Source organism: Chamaea fasciata, unplaced genomic scaffold (assembly GCF_029207755.1).
Source record: "Chamaea fasciata isolate MVZ Bird 193981 ecotype frontalis unplaced genomic scaffold, bChaFas1.0.hap1 SCAF_18, whole genome shotgun sequence".
Classification (NCBI taxonomy): domain Eukaryota; kingdom Metazoa; phylum Chordata; class Aves; order Passeriformes; family Sylviidae; genus Chamaea; species Chamaea fasciata.
The window spans coordinates 75,970-96,245 of record NW_027094103.1 but is presented as its reverse complement, the minus strand read 5'-3'; the positions used below and the strand labels follow the sequence as shown (position 1 = coordinate 96,245).

Below are 20,276 nucleotides of genomic sequence, written 5' to 3'. Positions count from 1 at the left end.
GTAATAATAATAATAATAATAATAATAATAATAATAATATCATCATCACCAACATCTTTACCCAGATCTCAAATACAGGACATTCCAGTGTTTTCTTTCTTTGGCTAGAAAATACTACTGTAGGCTGAAGGGAAGGGAGAGGTACCCTTATCCAGTCCAAAGCTGTTTCTGGACTGGCTGTGGAGCTCCACTGAGAACAACTGCAGTTGAGGCAGCGAGGTGTTTGCACAGTTGTTCTCCCTTATTTGTGTCTTTAAACCTGAATATAATTTAAACTGAAAATGGCATTCTGTCACCAGCTCATTGGTGTCATGTCAGACCAATGGTGTTAGTACTGAATATTTTACTGTAAAACTGGTGAATGCTGTTAGGCCTGTGTGTGTCTCCTGTGTGCTGAAATCTAGCTTGTCCATGGGCTCAACCTCCCTGTAGTTGCCTGGTGGGTTGAGTGATGTCTTGTGCTCCCTTATGGCTTGTGTATGCTTTTGTTTTTAGCCCTCACGATAAGGCACTCTGTGTTCCTTTTGTCTGGAATTAAACTTTATTTCTCCTAGTAAACTCTGGTGAAATGATTACTATCTCTTGGGGAAAGGGCAAGGAATCATTCTGTCCTAGGGATGATGTGAAAAGGCTTTATCCGTTGAACAATAGAAAGGCTGAAACTGAAAATGACAGACTCTCTCAGCTGTAAAGCCATCGTGCCTTTGATTTTGTCCTGTGCTAATGAAATCCTCTGCTAATTGCTGTAGGACCTGCTTGTGTTGACTTTCTCCCCAGCTGTCCTGTTGCCAGGGCTCCAGCAATCTGCTGCCAAAGTTAGCTTGTACCCTACTAGTGCTTTAACTAACCAGAGTGTTCAGTTCAGAAGAAATAGCAGTTTTTATTCTCGATTCCTGACCTTTTTAATAGTCCAGACTTATGCTCTAATGCCAGTGCTCTCAAGTGTTTGGTGTCAGTGGGACATGGGGTGCAACACACCCACTGCATCTTAGGGTCTTAATTTATGAGAACTGACAACTGTGGTGGACACAATAGACCATTTTTGTGGATTTTTTTTTTTTTTCCAGAAGAAACATCTTCATGCAGTTCAGATGGGACAGTGAACTAGGCCAAAACTTAAAACTCTTTGTCAGCATCCTGGCACCTGTATAAAGCTTCTGGTAACATCGGTGCCCTCAAGCAGCATGTAGCTCATGTGGTACAACTTCAGGATAGGTTCAGCTTGGGCTTCTGGCATCTTTTCTGGCCTATTTCCAGTGATGAAGGAGTTATCTTCCTTCTTTATCTAAAATGTGTGTGTGTGTCTGTACACTGAAATAAGCCTTTTTTGTTCCCTGTCTCTTGTTGCAGGTGAAGCTGCCAGTGTTATCCAGTTTGGTAAATCAGCCAAGCGATCACCTGAGTCCACTCAAATCGGGCAGTATGGGAACGGCTTGAAATCGTAGGTACAACAAGAGCCAGCCTCCTGAGCTTGGGGAGGTCATAGTCCAGGTGATCGATGTGCTTTTTGCTCAGAGGTGTATAGCTTTTTTCCCCATTTAAAAAAAAAAAAAGGCAGAAGAACTCCAAGATTCTCTGGTTTGGTAGACAGGAGCTCTGTCAACGTCTGCTGTAGTTTTCCAGTGGCCAGGAAGGCTGATGACAGTGATTTGGCACTGTTTGCATAAAGCAGAGGGTACAGGTCAGAGCTCAGGGAAAATAATGGAAGAGCTGGAAACAAAATGGTAATCTCCCTGTTACAGTCAGGTAGTACAATTTGAGCAAAATAGTGCTGAAGTCTTTCAACAGGAAACTTGTCTGGTGCAAGGCAGATGGACTTAAACCTTTTCTTTTTGTTCTTAAACCAAACAAATGCAGGGAGAAGGAGAATGATGAAAGCAGTGGGAGGAGGGGTGGGATTAAGTGCAGAGGAGCGCATGTGGGAAGGGAATCCTACTGGCTGGAGTGGATTTGCTAGGAAAGAGGAAGAAGTTTGCTGTGTCTTTGGAAAAGTTACAGGGTTTCGTGACTTACTCTGGCTGTTCTGCTTTGTGCTCACTCATGTGGCTTGATTATATGCATCCTACTGGTAAATCAGTGGAACTCTATAGCCTGGGGGGAAAAAATCCAGGATTAGGAGATCTTAAGCCACTGTCGGTTCAGCTGCAGTGCAGGACAGATCCCAGATCCTGACTGTATGCCTCCAGGACAGATCTCTGTCCTTTCTTAACTTTGAGCAAGAGGTGTACTGTATTGTATCTGAGAAATGCTGCCTGAAGCCCCAGCATGTGAAAGGTAGGTTGTGGTATCACTGTGGTATGGACTTAAGCCAATCTGAAGAGAAATGCGCTGGCATTACACTAATACTTCTTTCAATGCAATGTTAATTGCTATCTGTTAAGGTATTTTGGATGAGTTTGGTAACAGAATAACTTGGTTGAGAAGATAGAGAAGATGCAAAGACACTATTTGGGATAGGGGAGTGGGGAGGAAGAGGGGACTGTCCCTTTTGGTGACAACAAGATACTAAGCTGCCTTAGCTGAAGTGTCAGTGAGGCTTTAGTTAGGTTAGGAAATGAATTTTCTGTCTCCAGACTGCTGCACTTGATTTTAGGTACAGTGAAATGAGGAATGTGCTTGCTTTCTCACTGACATTTCTGCTCAGATTTGAAGGTTATTGTCACATCTCACCTCAGTTGTCTTTTTAATTTTTTTTTTTAATTTTTGTTTAACCTTTCTACATAATATGAGTCTGCAAAGCTGTGCACCTTTTAATTGCGACTGGTGTTAAATGTTTTGAAACATTGTGAAAATGCCCAGATTGTTATGACTTCTGAAAGGAATGAGATGTTTAGAGAGAAATGGTAGTTGCTGTTTGAGCCCTTCTGCCTAACCTGGTTTCGGCATCACATAACTGAACATAATGGGAAGAAAGCTCAGTAATGTGGTCTCTGTTCTGAACAGTGGTACATCAGGTGTAACACACAGTCTGACCTCTGTCTGCAGGGGTTCCATGCGGATTGGGAAGGATTTTATCTTGTTCACTAAGAAAGATAACACCATGACTTGCCTCCTCTTGTCACGGACATTCCATGAGGAAGAAGGCATCGACGAGGTTTGCATATGCTACTTGTAATGTACTTATATAGTGAATGCTGCCTCATCTGAACTTGTCCAGCTCTCACAGAAGAGTCTGTATCCGGGCTGGTTGTGACTCTGGTGGGGTCAGTGTGTGCTTTTCTTTTGGGATTATGCTTGTAGGGCTTCTGCAAAATCAACAGAATTTTTTTTCTTTTGGTTTTCATTCTAATTTAGAAGTCTCTCTAGAGTAGTGCAAGTTTGATGGGCTTGTTTCAGTCATTTAAAGGTGTGCTTGTGCTAAGCTCAGGACATGCCCACACATCTTGCATTTTCCTTTTCCCACAAAATTTGAGTTTGAGATATGTTTAGTTTTACTTCTCTGATTAGATTTTGTGTAGAGAATTAAAGGTGTTTGAAGTTTCTACTCACAGGTCATTAACTGCAGCTCTGTGTCTTCTTACAGATATTTTTGATTTTTAATAAAAAGTCAATGTAGTTCTACCTGTGAAAAACTTGTATATTTTAATAGATAACTCAGGCATTGTTGTTCCAGGCAAGGTTGATAATAAAAAGTTCTAAATTAGCACTGGGGTGGTATCTCAGAAAGCACCTTCCATTGTGAGGGAGGGATTTTAAGGGACCTGTGCAGAGAAGCTGGAGAGGGGCTGTATGTGGTGGTAGCCAACCCGTGACTGAAGCAGGTTGGGAACAGTTAAGTAATTCTAGTTCCCGCAGCAGCTCCGGCTACTTTTTTGACTTGACTACAGTTCTGGAATGGCATTTGTGTCCTTGATGTGCAGCTGCAGTTTATAATTCTATCTGTAATTTTGCTCTAAATGGCAGAAACCACCTTGCTAGCATCCTTTTAAAAATCAAAGACTGAGATCAGGATAAATATTAGTGGAGGATATCTGAGTTCATGACAGAAATTAAGCCAGGGTGGTTTTTTTTAGTATTACCGAAGTTGCTACATGGGAAGGGGAAAAAGGTTATTGAGTGTGTGAGTAGCCAGTACTATACATATGACTTGGGAATGGTTCACTCTGAGACTGGTATTGTAAGAAGGCAACTCAGAGGCTAGCAAAGAGGGTCTGTGAGCATTTGACAGACCTGCAAACTACTGAAAAGCTGGAAAGGATTCTCATGGTGACTTAGGGGGCTGTCAGGAGGGTAAGTCACTGAACCATGACCTGCAGGAGGGGCTGACTGGAGTGGGAGAGCCTGAGTCACTCTCAATACAATGGGATTTGCAGGTCATCGTTCCCCTCCCCACGTGGAATGCACGGAGCTGTGAACCCATGACGGACAACATGGAGAAATTTGCTATTGAAACGGAGCTCATTTACAAGTATTCCCCTTTCAAATCAGAACGGGAAGTGATGGACCAGTTCAATAAGATACGTGCTGAGAAAGGTACATGTGGATGGTGCAGGTCACAAATGAGGTATTTGGGGTTTGGCTGGGATTCACCTGGTTGACTTGTTACTTGCTCAGGCACCCTGGTGATCATCTTTAACCTCAAACTAATGGATAATGGAGAGCCAGAGCTGGATGTGACTTCTGACCCTCAAGATATTCAGATGGCAGAAACACCCCCAGAGGGAACGTAAGTGTGACTGGTGTAACAAGCCCTGATCAAATTTCGTGTAGAATTTGGCTATATACTGTGCATAGGGGTTTTTTAGGCTTCTCTTTTTGTAGTGAATTACAGAATTTAGAAGATCTATAGTTTGTTCTTTAGCAGTTTGGTGTCCATATGTGTGTCAGCCCATGGGTGTTGTGGCTGTGTTTGGGGTGGACACCTGCACTGGCTGATCTCAGCTTAGCCAAAGCAGCAGACTCAGTGTCATTTAGGCACCATAAAAAAAGAAGCCCTAAGCTATATGTTTCATTTTCTACACCTATCAAAGATGCTTTCTTCAGAATGAGAGCTGGTTGTGCATCACTGCTGCTCCCAAACTGCTGTTCAGACTTTGTGGCGAAACATGAGGTGTTGTGCAGGTCAGCCTCTCTGGGCGGATGGTACAGGAGGCAGGTGGGGTGTATCATCACATCAGGGAGCAGGGAGCACTCCTCCTTGCAGAGGGGCCGCAAGTCACAAAGATGTGAAAGACAGTAGTTAAGCTTATCACAGGGTGGAAAATTGTGTAGTTTTGGGGTTTTAGAATGGAGGTGAATAAGGAGCAAGATGGAGGATTCTGGGTGGTGCCCTGAGTTGTTGTTCTTCTCCTCCTTGGTCTCCATCTTCTGCTGTGATGGTGGCACAAAGTAGTTCTAGGAGATTGGGTTGGAGTAGAGATGACCTTTTTAGTATAGGTAGACACATTTAGTATAGGTATTGGCATGTAATTGTAAACAAGAGGCACGTAATTACCAGTATAAGAGGGCAGTGATGCCCCACTGGGGGGGAGTCACACGTTGCCTGCACTGCTGAACAGACCTTGGCTGGGCACAGAGAAAATTGTAAGATAAGAAATAATAAACAAAGCAAGAAACCTTGAGAAACAAGAACTTGAAGACTCTGCTTTATTCTGGCATCTGGCTCGGGGCTTTCCAGAGGGCAAGAGACGCTAAATCACCTGAATCTCGGATGAGCAACCCGAGAAGGGGCAAGAAGGATGTGTTAAGAGGGCAGCTGGAGGAGCACAAGGCCATGTTTAGAGAGAGCTGAGTGTTTGCTGAGTTGGTCACCTGTAGCCTGAAAATGAAAAAATGAGCTGAAATGAGCCAAATACGTGATTAAGTACCAGAGCTCCGTGGGCACACCTAGCAAGCTTTACCTTTTTGATGAGATGACATGCTTCTTCCTTGAAGTGCTTGAATTTTCCATAGGAAGTTTCAGACCCTGTAAAGCAGCTTTGAATATGTATTAGAGTGGTGATACTGAGCAAATTCCTTGGGGGCCCTCTAAGGGATCTCAGCATCTTTAATGCCTTTTTGTAAGGCAGGCATGATTGCCACTGATCACTGCCTCTTTCTTCTGATGTTGTGGTACCATGTGTGTCAATGACTAGTGCAGGTTCTGTCGCAGCATACTGCTGACTCACTGAAAGGTAGAAAAACTCTGGTAGGTGGGCATACTTTTAGTGTTAAATAATCCAGTTTATAGCTTTGGCCATTATTATCCAGATGTATTCAAACTCCCTCTTCAGGCTGCAGTAACATGTTTCAGTGTCTTGTAGCAGTAGTTATGATGTACAGCTCAACAAAGAGTGTGGAGAAGACAAAGGTAGAAAAAAAATTAAAGAAAAGCTTTGCTTAATGTAGCTTCATGGTAATTAAAATAGAAAGACCTTTTCTTACACCTGCCTGTTTTGGTGAGAGTATCTCTTGGGCTTGTTCTGAAGTAGATGGCTCTCTTGCAGCAAGCCGGAGCGCCGCTCCTTCCGTGCCTATGCTGCTGTGCTTTATATTGATCCCAGGATGAGGATCTTCATCAATGGACACAAAGTACAAACCAAACGACTCTCATGCTGCCTCTACAAGCCAAGGTAAGTGTTGTATCCAAAATCTGTGGATGTGTGGGACCATTTGGAGTTGGAGAAAAGGTGTAGTGTTTTGCTCGCCAGGTGTATCCTGTGTAATTCCATACCTAACCTTAAAGCCACAAAATAAGACCATAAGAGAATGGCATGTGCTGTTGACATAATGGGAAGAGAGATACATAGAGGAAAACCTAATGCCTTTGAAAATTGCATGAGTCATTGGTACAGTTTGGCACCCTTTCAGACCACACAAATTAAGATCCTGGTTGTATGAAATGCTATACTCACACAAAAGTGTTGGGTGACTGTGTTGTTTTTTTGAGCAGAAGAGGGAAATACATACGGTGGGTGTTAGGATTATTTTCAAAAAACTAGACTGAGTGCTTTGAAACATGTAGCTAATGTAGCTAGCTTTTACATGTAGCTAATCTAGGTTTGAATAGAGATTGAGAAAAAGCTTTCCCTATATTCTTTTTAAATTTCTTGAAACAAAAAATGTGACAGTGAGCTGGAGTGTACTGTCAGTTGGCTGAACAGAGACTGGAAAAAGTTACTGGGATGGGAGGGGAAACCTGTATTTAAGTCTGCTTGAGGCAGATTCTCTGGGAGCACACAGTCTGCATTCTCGATACCCTGGCATAATTTATTTGAATAAAATCGTAGTAATTTTGTAGAGTATTTGTGGATTTTTTAGTATAGCGTTTTGGGCTCACTCTCAGCCTACCAGGCACTGTTAGCAGCCACAGGCCAGTGTCACACCACTGACAATGCCTGAAGAGCCTGGTTGGTTTTAAACTTAGGCTTCCTCAGCTCCTTACGTGAGACTGTGTGAAATGGTACCAGAAACCTCGCCAAAATAAGAGTGTTACACCTGCTGTTCCTCATGCTGGCCAGGCCAGTTGTTTCCCTGTAGAAAGCAGGGAACTTGCCACTCTAAATCCTCATTTACTGGGTAGAGAATCTCTGAATTTCCAGATTTTTGACTGTGTTTTACCTACATGTAAGGGCCTTGTGCTCCTTTCTCTTGTGCTGCAGTTCATCAAAAGTACTAGGGAGAGAAACCAGAGTAGGACACAGGTTTTTATCTCGTCAGAGACAAGCTTGTTGCAAGACTCATAGACAGGATGCCATCATTGTGGGTGATGCTGCCAGCATCATGACAATATTAGATGTCCCAGGTCACCCCAGATGTTCATTTACCTCAGTGTCTTCATTTTCAAGTCGTCAGTAGTCTGTTCTAAGGAGCCCCAATGGTTTAGTGCTGATGGCAGGTCTATCTCACAGATCTGCTTGTGCCACATCTGAGCAGACTCCTGTAGATCTGCTTATAGTGATAGGCTAGTCCAAATTCCCAAACACTGTAAAGACATTTACATTTAAAATCCCTACTCCTGCAACAGAACAGTAAAGACTCTGCAAGGCCTTCTTGTAGAGCACAGTGTAAATCTTCTCAGACTTGTGGCAATTGTTGTGGCTTTACTGGGCCACTCTGGAGAGTGTCCAGACTGCTCCCTTCTGGCTGGTCTTCCCGATGCCACCTTTGGACTCCAGAACCTGCATGGCGAACTGGACAAACCGTCAAAGCCTTCACTGTGGGTTCTGAGAACCAGCACAGCACTTGGGGTAGATGCCACACTGTGCCCTGGGCAGGTTGAGGAAACTCAGTCTTTTTCCTCAGGAGAGGTCAAATCCACCCTGGGTGGCCCTTTCCAAAGGGAAAGCCAGTAAATCAGTCCTTCTGAAAGTGGAGTTACTCTGCTTTTACTGCCATAGATGTGGGGTTTTCTTACATTTTTCTCCCTGTACCTGCTGAAAAGGGTTGCTTATGCCCTCACTTTCCCTTTAGAGCTGGAGCCAGAGCTCACCATCCCCATTAATATACTAGGCTTTGTGTGCTCTGCAGGTTAACACTGGGTTAATCCCTTGCACTTGTACAGTCACTGCTTTGTGTGTGAATGCACAGGGGCAGGGACCTCCATTATGGTGCTCCGTTGGGGTCAGCTGATGTAGCAGTGATGCTCAGCTCTTTAGCATGGCTGTATTTCTGGCCCAGTAGCCTGGGCCAGGTAAGTGTTGAACTTTCCCGGTCGAGCAAAGGGATGGGGAACAGACAGTGGAGGTGCTGCTGCCTTACAGCCTGAGTAGCTGGTGTGCTTGTGTGGGACATCTGAAGGGCTCTTTTCTTTTAGAGGGCGCTCCCTACTGCTGTCAGTCAGGTTGCCTTTATCTCTGAAGGAAAAGCCTGGAGAGTGGCTTGTCTACAGATTCCAGTGTTGGTGTTAGTGGACCATGAATGGAAATCCACTGTGGATTTAGGGGATGTAAGTGCCTTTACTGAAAAAAAGATTTTGCAGCTCTTGCAGTATTTTTCAGGAATAACAGTGCACCTTCTGAGCAGGACACTTGTTTTCTGTTCATCACCACCCCTGTTTCTGTGGGAGAGGCTTCTCCTCACCTTTCTGCAGCTGATAACATCCTGGTGGCAGGGGTGGGCTGGTTTTGTGCAGATCCTTCACCAGCATTTGCAGTTGTGTTACCACTTTCTCAGCTTCGCTGGGAATGGCCTGTGTCTCCTGAAGGATTGCTTCCATCTCTTCTCTTCCCCAGTACCTGTTGGAGCTTGTTTAGCAATATGGGCTGTGGAGGTAGAAATAGCCAGGCCACATGCAAGGCATGTGCCTCCCCGAGGACACTCAAGGCAGTTGGAATGAGTGTCTTGAAGCTGGTGATGGCTCATAGTGCTGTCATCTAGGACACCCCACAGTTGCCTGCAGTACAAAGGAGTGCTGTCTCTACAGTCCCCCCAAGTGCTGCCCTGCCCTCTGAGCTGGGCATGGGAGGATAATTCAACTTCACTCTGCTTCTCTGTCTTTTTATTTTCTGCTTCAAAGTTAGGCAGATGTGGGTGAAGTAATGTAGCTATGCCAACATATTGAAAGCAGTCTGTCTTTTCAGAGTCTGCTGTCTCCTGGCCCCATAAAGCTTTCATCGACCTTGCTTAGGTTAGAGATGGTGCCACCAAAATCCTGACTCTGTAGATCCTGACATGATGAAATCACCAGCTGTGATTTCTGGAAGTCTTAGCACCTGCCTGCTTTTTCCCCAGGGAGGAAATCCTTATAAATAGCAGAAAATGAGTTTAACAGAATGTATTTCTGGGAACTGTGCTTGTGGTATTAATTTTCCAGATTTGGGAGCAAGGGCTTCCTGTTGGTGAGACTATGTCTGATTTCAGTACCGACATCCGTGTGTGCTCACCCACAGAAACAAACCTAAACAAAACTTTTCATCAGTACAAGGTTGTTTCTCACGAATCCTGACAGTTTATCTGCCTTTTGGGGGAAATTTTGTCTCTCATTAGGATCTAAGTGTGATTCCAATTAGTTGGTCAGTCAAGTGTCACATTCCCATGTGTTTTTGCCTCTCTGCAAAAGCAGCATTTCTAGTGGCTTTTGCTTTAGCTAAATACTGGAAAAGTTTATCCCATCCATTTGGGATGGGATTCTCCTCTTGGTATATTCAAAACCTCGTCTCTTAAGGTGATCTGAGTTCCTGCAGGCTCTGCTTGTCCTAGGTATCATCTTTCCTCAATATGTACTTGGAGGTGATACACATCCATGAGCTTCTGCCTCACAAACACCCATCTCTCACTCTGCAGCAGTCAGTGAATTTGGATCTGTTTTTAGCATGTTGTGCAGGGAAGGTGAAACAAGCTGCTCCATCTCCAGCACAATTTACAATGTTGTGAGTTAGATGTGAAGCACACAGAAGTGTCCTGAAACTTGAAGTTCTGGTCTAATTGTTCCTCTGCTTTGAGATGGACCTGTCAGACTGCACCTGTGGACAGCTGTTCACAGGAAAGGTTATTTACTGTGGTGGGACGGTTTTGAGAAGCATTCCATATATATTCACTCCTCCTTTCTATTTGTGAAGAAATCGTCTCTCTAAGTCTTGAGATTTGCTACAAGAATATGGATATATTTCACCCCCACAGGTTAATGCAGAAAAAGAGAGGATATTGTGGTTGCAGCTACCACTAAATCATCTCTGACTTAAAAAGATTTTGCCTAGCTTCATCCAAAAACGCCCAGTTCATGATATGTAAACCTCTTCCATTTATTCAATCTGTTGGGGAGTAGCATGCGGGGACCTTGTTCTCTCATGCAGCGATGAAATTTTGGTTTGAGCTTACTGCTGAGTTTGCTGATTAATAAATTTTGATCATCACAGGATGTACAAATACACTTCAAACCGTTTCAAGACCCGTGCAGAGCAAGAAGTGAAGAAAGCAGAGCACGTGGCGAGGATAGGTGAGTTGTCAGGGTATGCGTGTGCCCTCAAACCCTTGATTGCTGTGACCTGGGTTTGCTTGCCTCTGGGATCATTGGGATTGCTCAGAAACTAAATTATTGCAGCAACTGCAGATGACACAGACTTACATTCATGCAATGGAAGGAATGTCCATTGTTCCCAGAGACCATTTCATCTGAGTAGCAGATGTACAGGATAACCCTTGGAGTCCCAGCAGTTTGCCCCCATTCCAGCAGAAGCCTGGCTGAGCCCTGTCACCCTGCAGTTCTTCTCTCACCTTTAACATATTTTGAGCTTTTGGTTGTGTTTTCTTTCTGTGCCTTTCCTGTTCAGGCAATTAAAAAAGTAGATTTTTATTCTGTCACTTAAATGTAAAGGGATTGGTCTGGGTGTACAAGGGAGCCTTGGTTTGTTTGGTTTTAACCCTTCCAGGCATACCTTTTGTCCATCTAATCTTCCTTTCCTGTTAAGTCCTGTAATCCTCATGGAAAACTCAGTTTTTAATGGATATTCAGCATATAGAAATCACACAAGCATATAAATACAGCATTAAACTGTATTATAACTGCATTAAATCTCCAGAAATTTAACATACAAAGCAGCGTCCTTCCCTAACCCTTGATGGAAAAATGCTGTAGTGAAGGAAGAATCTTGGAAGTTGTAAGTGATTTTTATGTGACCTGTTTATTCTGGTAGGTTTCATAAATCAGCTGCATAAATCAGGCATTGTAGGCACGTGACCTCTGTCCCTGTGTCAGAGCTGCTTTAGGCATGTCTATGTGTGGCTGCAGGTCAGATGCACAAGGGATGATGCTACATTCAGCCTGAACAGCGTCACAGAGGACAGTGTGACTGTGACTGTGCCCCAGAGAAAAGCAGCAGAGTGAAATGGTGTGAATTGTCATGTTCCCTGTTCCTCCTTTAGGAAGTACAGCCTGGCAAGATAGACTTGGTAAAATGAAGCTTAAGAAGATTTTATTGTGTGCCTCAATCCTCATAGGGAAATTTATTTTTAGATTGAGTCCTATAGCCAGGGCTGGTCTTAGCGCACATTCCCGTTGCTTTGCAAGAAGATGCAAAGAGCAGGATTTAGAGAGGCTTCTTCCCTGAAGCAGTCGATGAGGCTTTCATGACACTTAAAAGTGGAGTTTAGTGTCTGGCACTGAAAAATGGTGCCCATTGTTGTCGCAGTGCTGAGAACAGGTCCCATTGGCACTAAAATGTCACATGTTGCCATCACCAAACCAGCCTGGTGTCTTTGGGTGTGCAGAGGTCACTGAACCTGCAGTGTGCCCAGGTGGCCAAGAAGGGCAATGGCATCCTGACCTGTGCGAGAAATAGTGTGGCCAGTAGGACCAGTGAAGTGATTCTTCCCCCTCCCCCCACCCTGACCTGGTACTCAGCGCTGTTGAGGCCACACCTAAAGTACTGTGTCTAGTTCTGGGCCCCTCATTTAAAGAAGGACATTGAGGTGTTATGAGTGAGTCCTGAGAAAGGCAACAGAGCTGGTGAAGGGTCTGGAGTGCATGTCCTCTGAGGAGAGCTGGGGTGGTGGAGAAGGAGGCTCAGGTAAAACTACCTGAAAGGAGACTGTAGCCAGTCTTGCCTCTGCTCCCAGTCACAGGATGAGAAGACATAGACTGAAGGTGCACCTGGAGAGGTTTAAGTTGGACATTAGGATTAATTTCTTCACAGAAGGGGTCATTAGACACTGGAATGGACTGCCCAGGAAGGTGGTGGAGTCATCATCCCTGAAGATGTTTAAGGAAGGACTGGATGTGTGGTGATGTAGTGGTGTTGGTCACAGGTTGGACTCCATGATCTCAGAGGTCTTTTCCAACCTAATTGATTCAGTGATTCTGTGAACTGACCCAGTGCTTCTGGTGTGCGGTGATCACCAAACCAACCCAGTACTTCAGGAAGCACAGGGATCACAGAATGGGCCTGGTGCCTCTGGGGAAAAGAGGGTGCTGAGCAAAGGGCTTAGGACACTGGTGAAAACTCCCAGCTGACCTCAGACTGTTACTTCAAGATTGGGTCACATGGAGCCTCCAGGACTAAAACATGCTTGGAGCATTATCCTCAGGGGCATACATCTCATTGCTTTGCTTGTAGGAAAATAGATTTGATCTGTACCACCAAGCTTTCTTGTTCTCCTGCTGGTAGAAATTATTAATTTCTCATGGTCGCCAGTACTCCAGAGGGATTCTCACCCAGGAATGATTTGCAGTTTGCTCTTTTAAACCCAGGAGTGCCTTGTGAGAAATGGTGGGTCTCAGCTGAACAAAAAGCAGTTCCAGAATACCAGAGATACCTGCCTGCAAGGAATGTGTTGGAAGCAGTCAGACTGAGAGATTGCTGAATCTCTGGAAGTAGCTTATGAGCTTGTGGAATCAAAACAGGATAACCAAAAAATAGCTGGAGGGGGAAGATGTATGGGGAGAAGTGACTATTGGTGACATGGCTTTGGCATATCTAAAAAGAGCCATGGCTCAGGAATGAAGACATATATATATTTAAGATGAGGAAAAGCCACTTTTCATTCCCCAAGAAATAACTTCCTGCCTCATGCAATTAGCTGTAGTTTTCACATCCCTTAGGTGAGTGGGTGGACCTAGGAAAAAAGTACTGTTCCTGGGCAAGGTGGCTGTGAAAGACCATCACCTGCTTTCTGTGTTCTTCTGAACTGAGACTGAGTACTGCACTGAGGCACCTTGGCATTGCCGTTGCCTCGCTTCTGGAAATCCCCTTCTGAAGTTCGGAAAGCAAACAAGTGTAAGAGATGAAGAGTCACGGAGGTGTCAAGTACTGGAAGCTAACAGCTCTGTGCTGCCCTAAGTATTATTTCAGGTTTTTTCGGTGTGTTCAGTGACCTGCTTGGCAGTGCCATGGGTACACTATGCTTGTCTCCTGGGAGGATGTGTATATGCATTCCGGCTGCTGCAGGCTGACAGTCGCAGGACACACATCTTTATGCCTTGGGGCCCTAGCCCTGTAAATGCATTGGTCCCTGTCGGTTATCACTGCGTTAGGTTTGACCCGTGCCCTTCTGGGTTACCACTGTGTTCTTTCCACTAGCCACAAATATGTTTAGTCCACCAGCAACTTCCCTACAAGCCCTGGTTGAAGTGGACCAAGTGCTTTAAGCAGCCTTCAGCTTCCTGTTGGCTTGATTTAGTCAAGCTGTCTCTGGGTGACAGCTAGTTACACAGCACAGTCCTTGGTAAGCAACTGTGAACCCCAGAGCATGCTGCTGTGGGAATGAGTTGAAAAAAACTCCCAATTGGACACTGTGTAAAAAGGAAAAGGGACTTCACAATGGTCTAAAGGAACTGACTGGCTACAGACTCCAGTTTTCTTCTGGCTGGCAACCGAGTGCTGCTTTTTGGAGATCTTTTGGTAATCCCTAGGTGCCAACTGCTATCATGTCATCTTCTTCCTTACCTTGTCCTGTGTAAATCTTAGGCATGGTCACTCCTCCACTGGTATGTTTCCTTGTTCAGAGTGTCTCACAGCCACAGTTTATCTCCCTATGAGGAGGGCAGGGAGGGACATGGCTTCTGGGCATGCTCTAACCAAGCTGCTGCGTCCCCAGATGTGGGGGTGCAGGTATTGTTTGCCTTGGTGTGAGCTACGCCATCCCTCAGCATGCACCCGTTGTATTGCCAAATTACAGAATCACAGGATGACTTAGATTGGAAGGGATATTAAAGCTTATTTTGTCTAACTGAAGAGGCTTCTCCCTGAAGCCTTCTTTGGGCTGAACACCCCCAGCTCTCCCAGGCTGTGTTGAGAGCAGAGGGGCTCCAGCCCTTGGAGCATCTCCATGGTCTCCTCTGGACTCACTCCAGCAACTCCAGGTCTTTCTTGTGCTGGGCCCCAGGGCTAGAGGCAGCTCTGCAAGTGGGGTCTCACCTGGGTGGGGCACAACCCCTTCCCCGGCTGGCCATGCTGTGGGATCAGCCCAGGTCATGGGGAGTTCCTGGGAGTCAGTGCAAACAGCTGGAGCACTGCCAGCTCTCACCCACAAGCACCTCCAAGTTCTTCTACTCAGGACTGCTCTCAGTCCATTCTCCTTGCAGAAAATGAGGTTTACTGAATGAGTCTTTAGTGGTACAGGGGTGCTATGTGCCTATCGTCAGCATTCCTGTTCGCCTAGGAGAGAGGCAAAAAGGGGATTGATTTCCTTTTAGGTGGTAAGTTTCTTGCATGCAAGGATCACACGCAGGGTAAGTTTTCCAAATGCTGAGTCCTATTTAATGTGTGGCACAGATTTGTCTTTTTTCCAGGCAAAAATTGGCAATTATCAGAGATAAAAGCGTTTCTGAGAGTAGTCCTTTCCTTTAATGTCTGCAAGAAAATTACCTCTTTGGAACTCCTTTTCAAGCCTGAACTTAGTCCTGGTTTTGTGAGAATCTTTCTCTGAATCACATTACCAGGCAGAGCAGGCAACGCCATGGGCATCTTTATACTTTCCAATTCCTTGTTGATTTTCTCACAACTCCTTCCTTCAAACGTGCTTTTGCACAGTTTATCTCTGCTATTGTGCCACTGTTGACTGTGACCTCTGAGCATGTTTAAGATGCCGTGTCAGTTGGATGCTCTTACACAAGGTTTGATTTTTGTACATTTTTGTGTTCTTTGTACCCTTGTACACTTCAGCAAAGGCCCTCTGGAATTGCTCTCCTTGGGTGAATGCCTGATAATGTCTGTCTGTACCAATTCGCTGATATCATCCTTGTCCCTGTATGTTTCAGCGGAAGAGAAGGCTCGTGAGGCGGAGAGCAAAGCCCGTGCCCTCGAGCTACGCCTCGGAGGGGATCTCACGCGGGAGTCCAGGGTGAGCCTTGTGCTTTTGGCAGCGTGTTGTGTTTTGGGCACCAAGGGATGGTTCAGAGCACTGGCAGTGGAGTGATGCTGACTGGGCAGCACCCCATGGCAGCATGCTGTATGCTGGCTAAGCAGGTGGTGGCTCCAGTCAGCAGTGAACTTCCAGCAGCATTTAGGCATCTCCATGGCCTCATCACCACTGTATGTGTTTCACCATCTTCACATGGTATCCGGCCCAAGTGAGAAATGTGCTGGCATTCCCCTGCCTACACCCCTGATATATCCTGCTTGGGAAGGTGACCTCCAGACTCCAGGTGCTGTTTGCTGATAGCTTCTGTGGAAGTGGCCCGGGGAACAGAACTAGAGCTATGGGCTTTTTGGCTGTTCCCTGCTGCCTCTGCAGCTGTCTCTGAGGCATTTGGGCAGGGGCTTTTGGAAAGGGCCTCTTTGCTTCCTTCCAGTGGTACTGTGGCTTTGAGAGGGGCAAGGCTGAGCCCTGGTGCCAGGAGTTGGGAGGAGGGCTGGCAGGGACACCAGGAAGGTCAGCAAGTAACACCAGTTTAAAATCACTGAGCTTCCTATTGGTACCTCATGGAAACAACAGTATCCAAGTGCCCTGGATCTTTCCTTGTGTTCCATTGCCACTGGTTTCAATTTCCTTAATCCCATTTTTACATATAGACGTTTTTTCTCCAAGCAACTGCGTAGCTGCTTAAACAACCTAGCATAAGTGTGCCCTCCAGGTGGAGTCACACTGGTTGTCACAACTACCAGTTGTGACTTCTTTACATTTAAAACATTTCTCAGCTCTTCCTGAAAGAGCAGAAAATCACAAACTGAGTGAACTTTATGAATTTCCCATCTTGACTTTGACAATGCCTGTTTGCAGGTGACACTGCGTCAGGTCCAGAACTCGGCCATCACCATGCGGCGGGAGGCTGATGTCAAGAAAAGGATTAAGGATGCAAAGCAGCGGTGAGTGCAGGGGCTTCCAAACTCTGGAGTACCTTGGCTGTTTGCTCCAGGTGCTCATGAATCTCTCCTGCTTTGCGTGTGTGTTTGGTTCAGCTCAAAGCTTAAATATCCATGGGCATCTTACATGCCTGGGCTGTTAAACTAAGCAGCTGGGACACTATTCTGGTTACCTATGCTATTCCCCTCTTACTTGCTGAAAGACATGTGCGTCTCTGTATTGGATTGTTTGCTGTAGATGTTTACCTGGTTTTCACATCAGGTTTTTTCACTCTTAGGCTTTTTCACCTGCAGATAAGATTCAGACTGATGAACAAATGTTTGCAAGTTGCAATGAAACAGCTTCAGGAATTTTAAGGATGTTTTCTAAAAACAGGCTGAGTTTTGGTGTAGTCAGTGCAGTGAAGTCCCAAGGCATTCTTCTGGCTTAGCTCTAATGGCAATTAACTTTGATTTTTGATGTACTCACAGGAATATTTCATATACATTTGTTTTGCATTTCTCAAATGAAGTGAAAACCAGAAACAAATGCTCTTAAAACAAATGCTGAATCTGAGGAAGTTGGGGATTTGGATACAGCACATCTCCATTCCCACCTATCTGTGTGCATGCTCATTTACGTGGCTGCCTAGGTCAGAACTATCCCAGACTTGTTGCCAGGTAGATCTAATGCATCTTAAGATGCTAAGAAGAAATAAATAAATGCAGCTTTAGTTTAAAGTGCTAGAGCTAGGATCTGAATGATACAGAAGCTTGTGAGAGAAGCTGTTTCCTTCAGCTTCCACAGTTTTCCATCTACACCTTGTTCTTTAATTCTTCAGTTTGGTGACAGTAGTGTGCAATGAAAAATTTTGTGGATAGTTTTCTGCCCTTCCTGCCCATGGGCAAAATACGTGTTCCTGTTACTAAACTGACCAGCGAAAAAAATGCTCTGGGCAGGTACATGGCTTTCCCTGTGTCCCTGCATTCATCACTGGTGATCAGAAGCAGTTCAGAGGATCATGCTTTTCTACAGCATTGTACTTCATTCAGAAGACCGAAAAAAATCTTGAAAGATGTGTATAATAGGATAGCTTCTGTACTAACCAATACCTGCTGTCTTTTGGAAAATTCTTGAGTTACTGAGGATGTCCTAGGATAGTTTTCTGCTCTTTCCCTGTTGCTGGGTGCAATGAAAGAAGTGCTTTCTGGTTTCCAGAGGCTGCGTAAGATCAAGTTGGATCTGAATTCAGACGATAGGACAGGTACTAAATTTCTAGTAATGAAATCCCTGGCTTTTGACCCCCCACTTTGTTTTTCCATGATTTGGATGATAATTTTACTTCCTGTCCTCTCTGATAAAAATGAGGAGATGTCCTTTTTGTTTTGTAGGTGAGTACATGCTATTACCCGAAGTATGAGGCTCTACATTCTTCTCCAGAAGTTAGAAAAAGGAAGTGACTCCCTGATATGGGTGTTTTGCCACACTTGCCTCATGTTCTTCAATCATGTTGTCTACCTCAGTGAGCTGAGACCAAAGGGTCACACTCCAGCTCTGCGGTTGGCAGTATTCAAAACCCCTCTTGGCAAAGGTTTAGATTTAAAATTACTGAAAGCTGCTATTTCAGGTGTTTTCCTAGGAATGTACTACAGTCACCTGTTTTAAATGAAGGTGTGTCACAGGGTACCGTTGCATCTGTGTGAGGGAGGATGGCCCTAAACAAAAAAAGAATATGAATTTTATTTATTTTTGGGATTTATTTTGCAATGTTTCACCGTTAAGACAGACTCAGACTCATTGTGTAGGGTTCATGTGTGCATGGCTCAGGTCTTCCTAGTACTTGATATTAGTAGACAGTCAACAGAATATTTTGAAGAATTCCACTATCTTCAGCTAACCATTTAAGCAGAAGTTAAATTCCTCATTAAGACAGAGTACATAACTGCAAAGGACTTGATGGGGGCGGGTGGTCAAAATTGAGAGGGGTAGGCAGGACAATTGTATAGTCTCTTCCTTGCAGTAGTTACTGGTTTGGACCTCACACTTGAGGGATACCTTCATCTTGAAGCTGCGACTCCTTCTTATGAAAAATCCTCAGCATGGATATCAGGGAAGCTGTGGAACCTGATTAATTTAGTATGTTGAAGAGCAGGACTTCTGTTTGTGAGACACAAGGATTTTGTTTCATTTGTAGCACAAAGAGATCAAAATCTCAAGGTTTTTTGCCTTGATGGAGATAGAATTCCTGGTAACCAAAGATTCAGATTTAGAAGTCCCTATGGGCTCACAAATGTCCTCGAGGCCAACTTCTCTTCTTTTGTTGGAGTCATCTGCTGCATAGATAAGAGAGAAATCATGCAAATTGATATCCTGGCATTCCAGAATAAAAAGCTCTGCTTGGACCCTGTGTTGTATCCTCCAGCTTTCCAACTTAAGGAGCAGTCTTGTGAAATTTGGAATTAGAAGAACTTTCTAGAATCAAAATATCAAGACTGTAGTTTTGTATCGAAATCTGAATTTCCATGCTTTATCTAGAGAGGGATATATAGCTGGAAAATACAAACCAAAATAGCATGGGAAGGGACCAATCTGGATGCAACAGTGCTCTTATAAAACTAGTTCATAGAATATAAACTGAAGTAAAAATCAGAATCCATTCTGAAGAAGAAAACATATTCAAATGAAGAATTAAATTATGTGTCCAGCCTAAATTAGTATCTGTATTGCGAAGTTATTGTATTTTGTTCATATTTGGTTGTAATGCTCTTTCAACAAAAGTTTTATTTTTTTCAGGAGTAGCAGTTTACAGGATTAATTTAATGCTCAAGGGTACTAGACTTGCCTCTCTCTAACACCAGCCAATAATATGCTTTATTTTCAGCATCTCTTCAGACTCTCTTTTGTCTCCTACAGGGCGCTGAAGGAACCCAAGGAGTTGAGTTTTATCTTTGGGGTGAACATTGAGCAACGCGAACTGGACGGCATGTTCATTTATAACTGCAGTCGTCTGATCAAGATGTATGAGAAGGTGGGCCCACAGCTGGAGGGTGGCATGTGAGTCCTGCAGATTTTTCTGCCATCTTTTTGCTTAAGCCTAGCACATATCTACATCTGACTTAGGCTGTTCAATAACCATGTTCTGCATTAATCATTCTTCATGAGCCTGAGGCTTGCTCATTTTATCAGCCTTCAGTTTGCATTCTGACAAATAAATGAATTTGATACTGCCTAATATTTCCCTAGTTTCTTGATAAAGAGTTCTCTACACAAGTTTTAGTCATCCCTTCAGCGTATGAGGTGCTTGGCTTTTGGTGCCGATGAGTGCTGGTAGTAATAGTGCCTCATTCTAAAGACATGAAAAATAGGTCCTAACACCAAATACAAATATTTGAGCCCATCTTACATTTTGTGTGATGGTTCAGGTTGCCAGCCTGTCAGTTTAATGTTTGCAACTCTTGTGTCCCTCTTCCAGGGCATGTGGAGGAGTGGTAGGCGTGGTGGATGTGCCCTATTTGGTTCTGGAGCCAACCCATAATAAACAAGACTTTGCTGATGCCAAGGAGTATCGACACTTGCTGAAGGCCATGGGAGAGCATCTGGCTCAGTATTGGAAGGATGTTGCAATAGGTAATGAAGCT

General features: G+C 44.4%; 1 protein-coding gene across 4 annotated transcripts in view; it reads left to right on the top strand.

The window, feature by feature from the left end:
* MORC2 (MORC family CW-type zinc finger 2) overlaps positions 1-20,276 on the top strand; it is a 50,982-nt gene that overhangs the window by 16,202 nt on the left and 14,504 nt on the right. For 3 of the 4 annotated variants that reach the window (XR_010723345.1, XM_066199546.1, XM_066199548.1), the window contains exons 5-14: positions 1,351-1,441; positions 2,986-3,094; positions 4,314-4,473; positions 4,555-4,666; positions 6,426-6,551; positions 10,776-10,855; positions 15,614-15,696; positions 16,576-16,661; positions 19,552-19,692; positions 20,111-20,265. Coding sequence is in view for 3 of the 4 variants with exons in the window: in XM_066199546.1 (XP_066055643.1) it covers positions 1,351-1,441; positions 2,986-3,094; positions 4,314-4,473; positions 4,555-4,666; positions 6,426-6,551; positions 10,776-10,855; positions 15,614-15,696; positions 16,576-16,661; positions 19,552-19,692; positions 20,111-20,265 (1,143 nt within the window). In the remaining variant the exon portion in view is untranslated. Of the gene's footprint in view, positions 1-1,350; positions 1,446-2,985; positions 3,095-4,313; positions 4,474-4,554; positions 4,667-6,425; positions 6,552-10,775; positions 10,856-15,613; positions 15,697-16,575; positions 16,662-19,551; positions 19,693-20,110; positions 20,266-20,276 lie in introns of those variants that run through there. The other variant, XM_066199547.1, reaches the window with a different exon arrangement.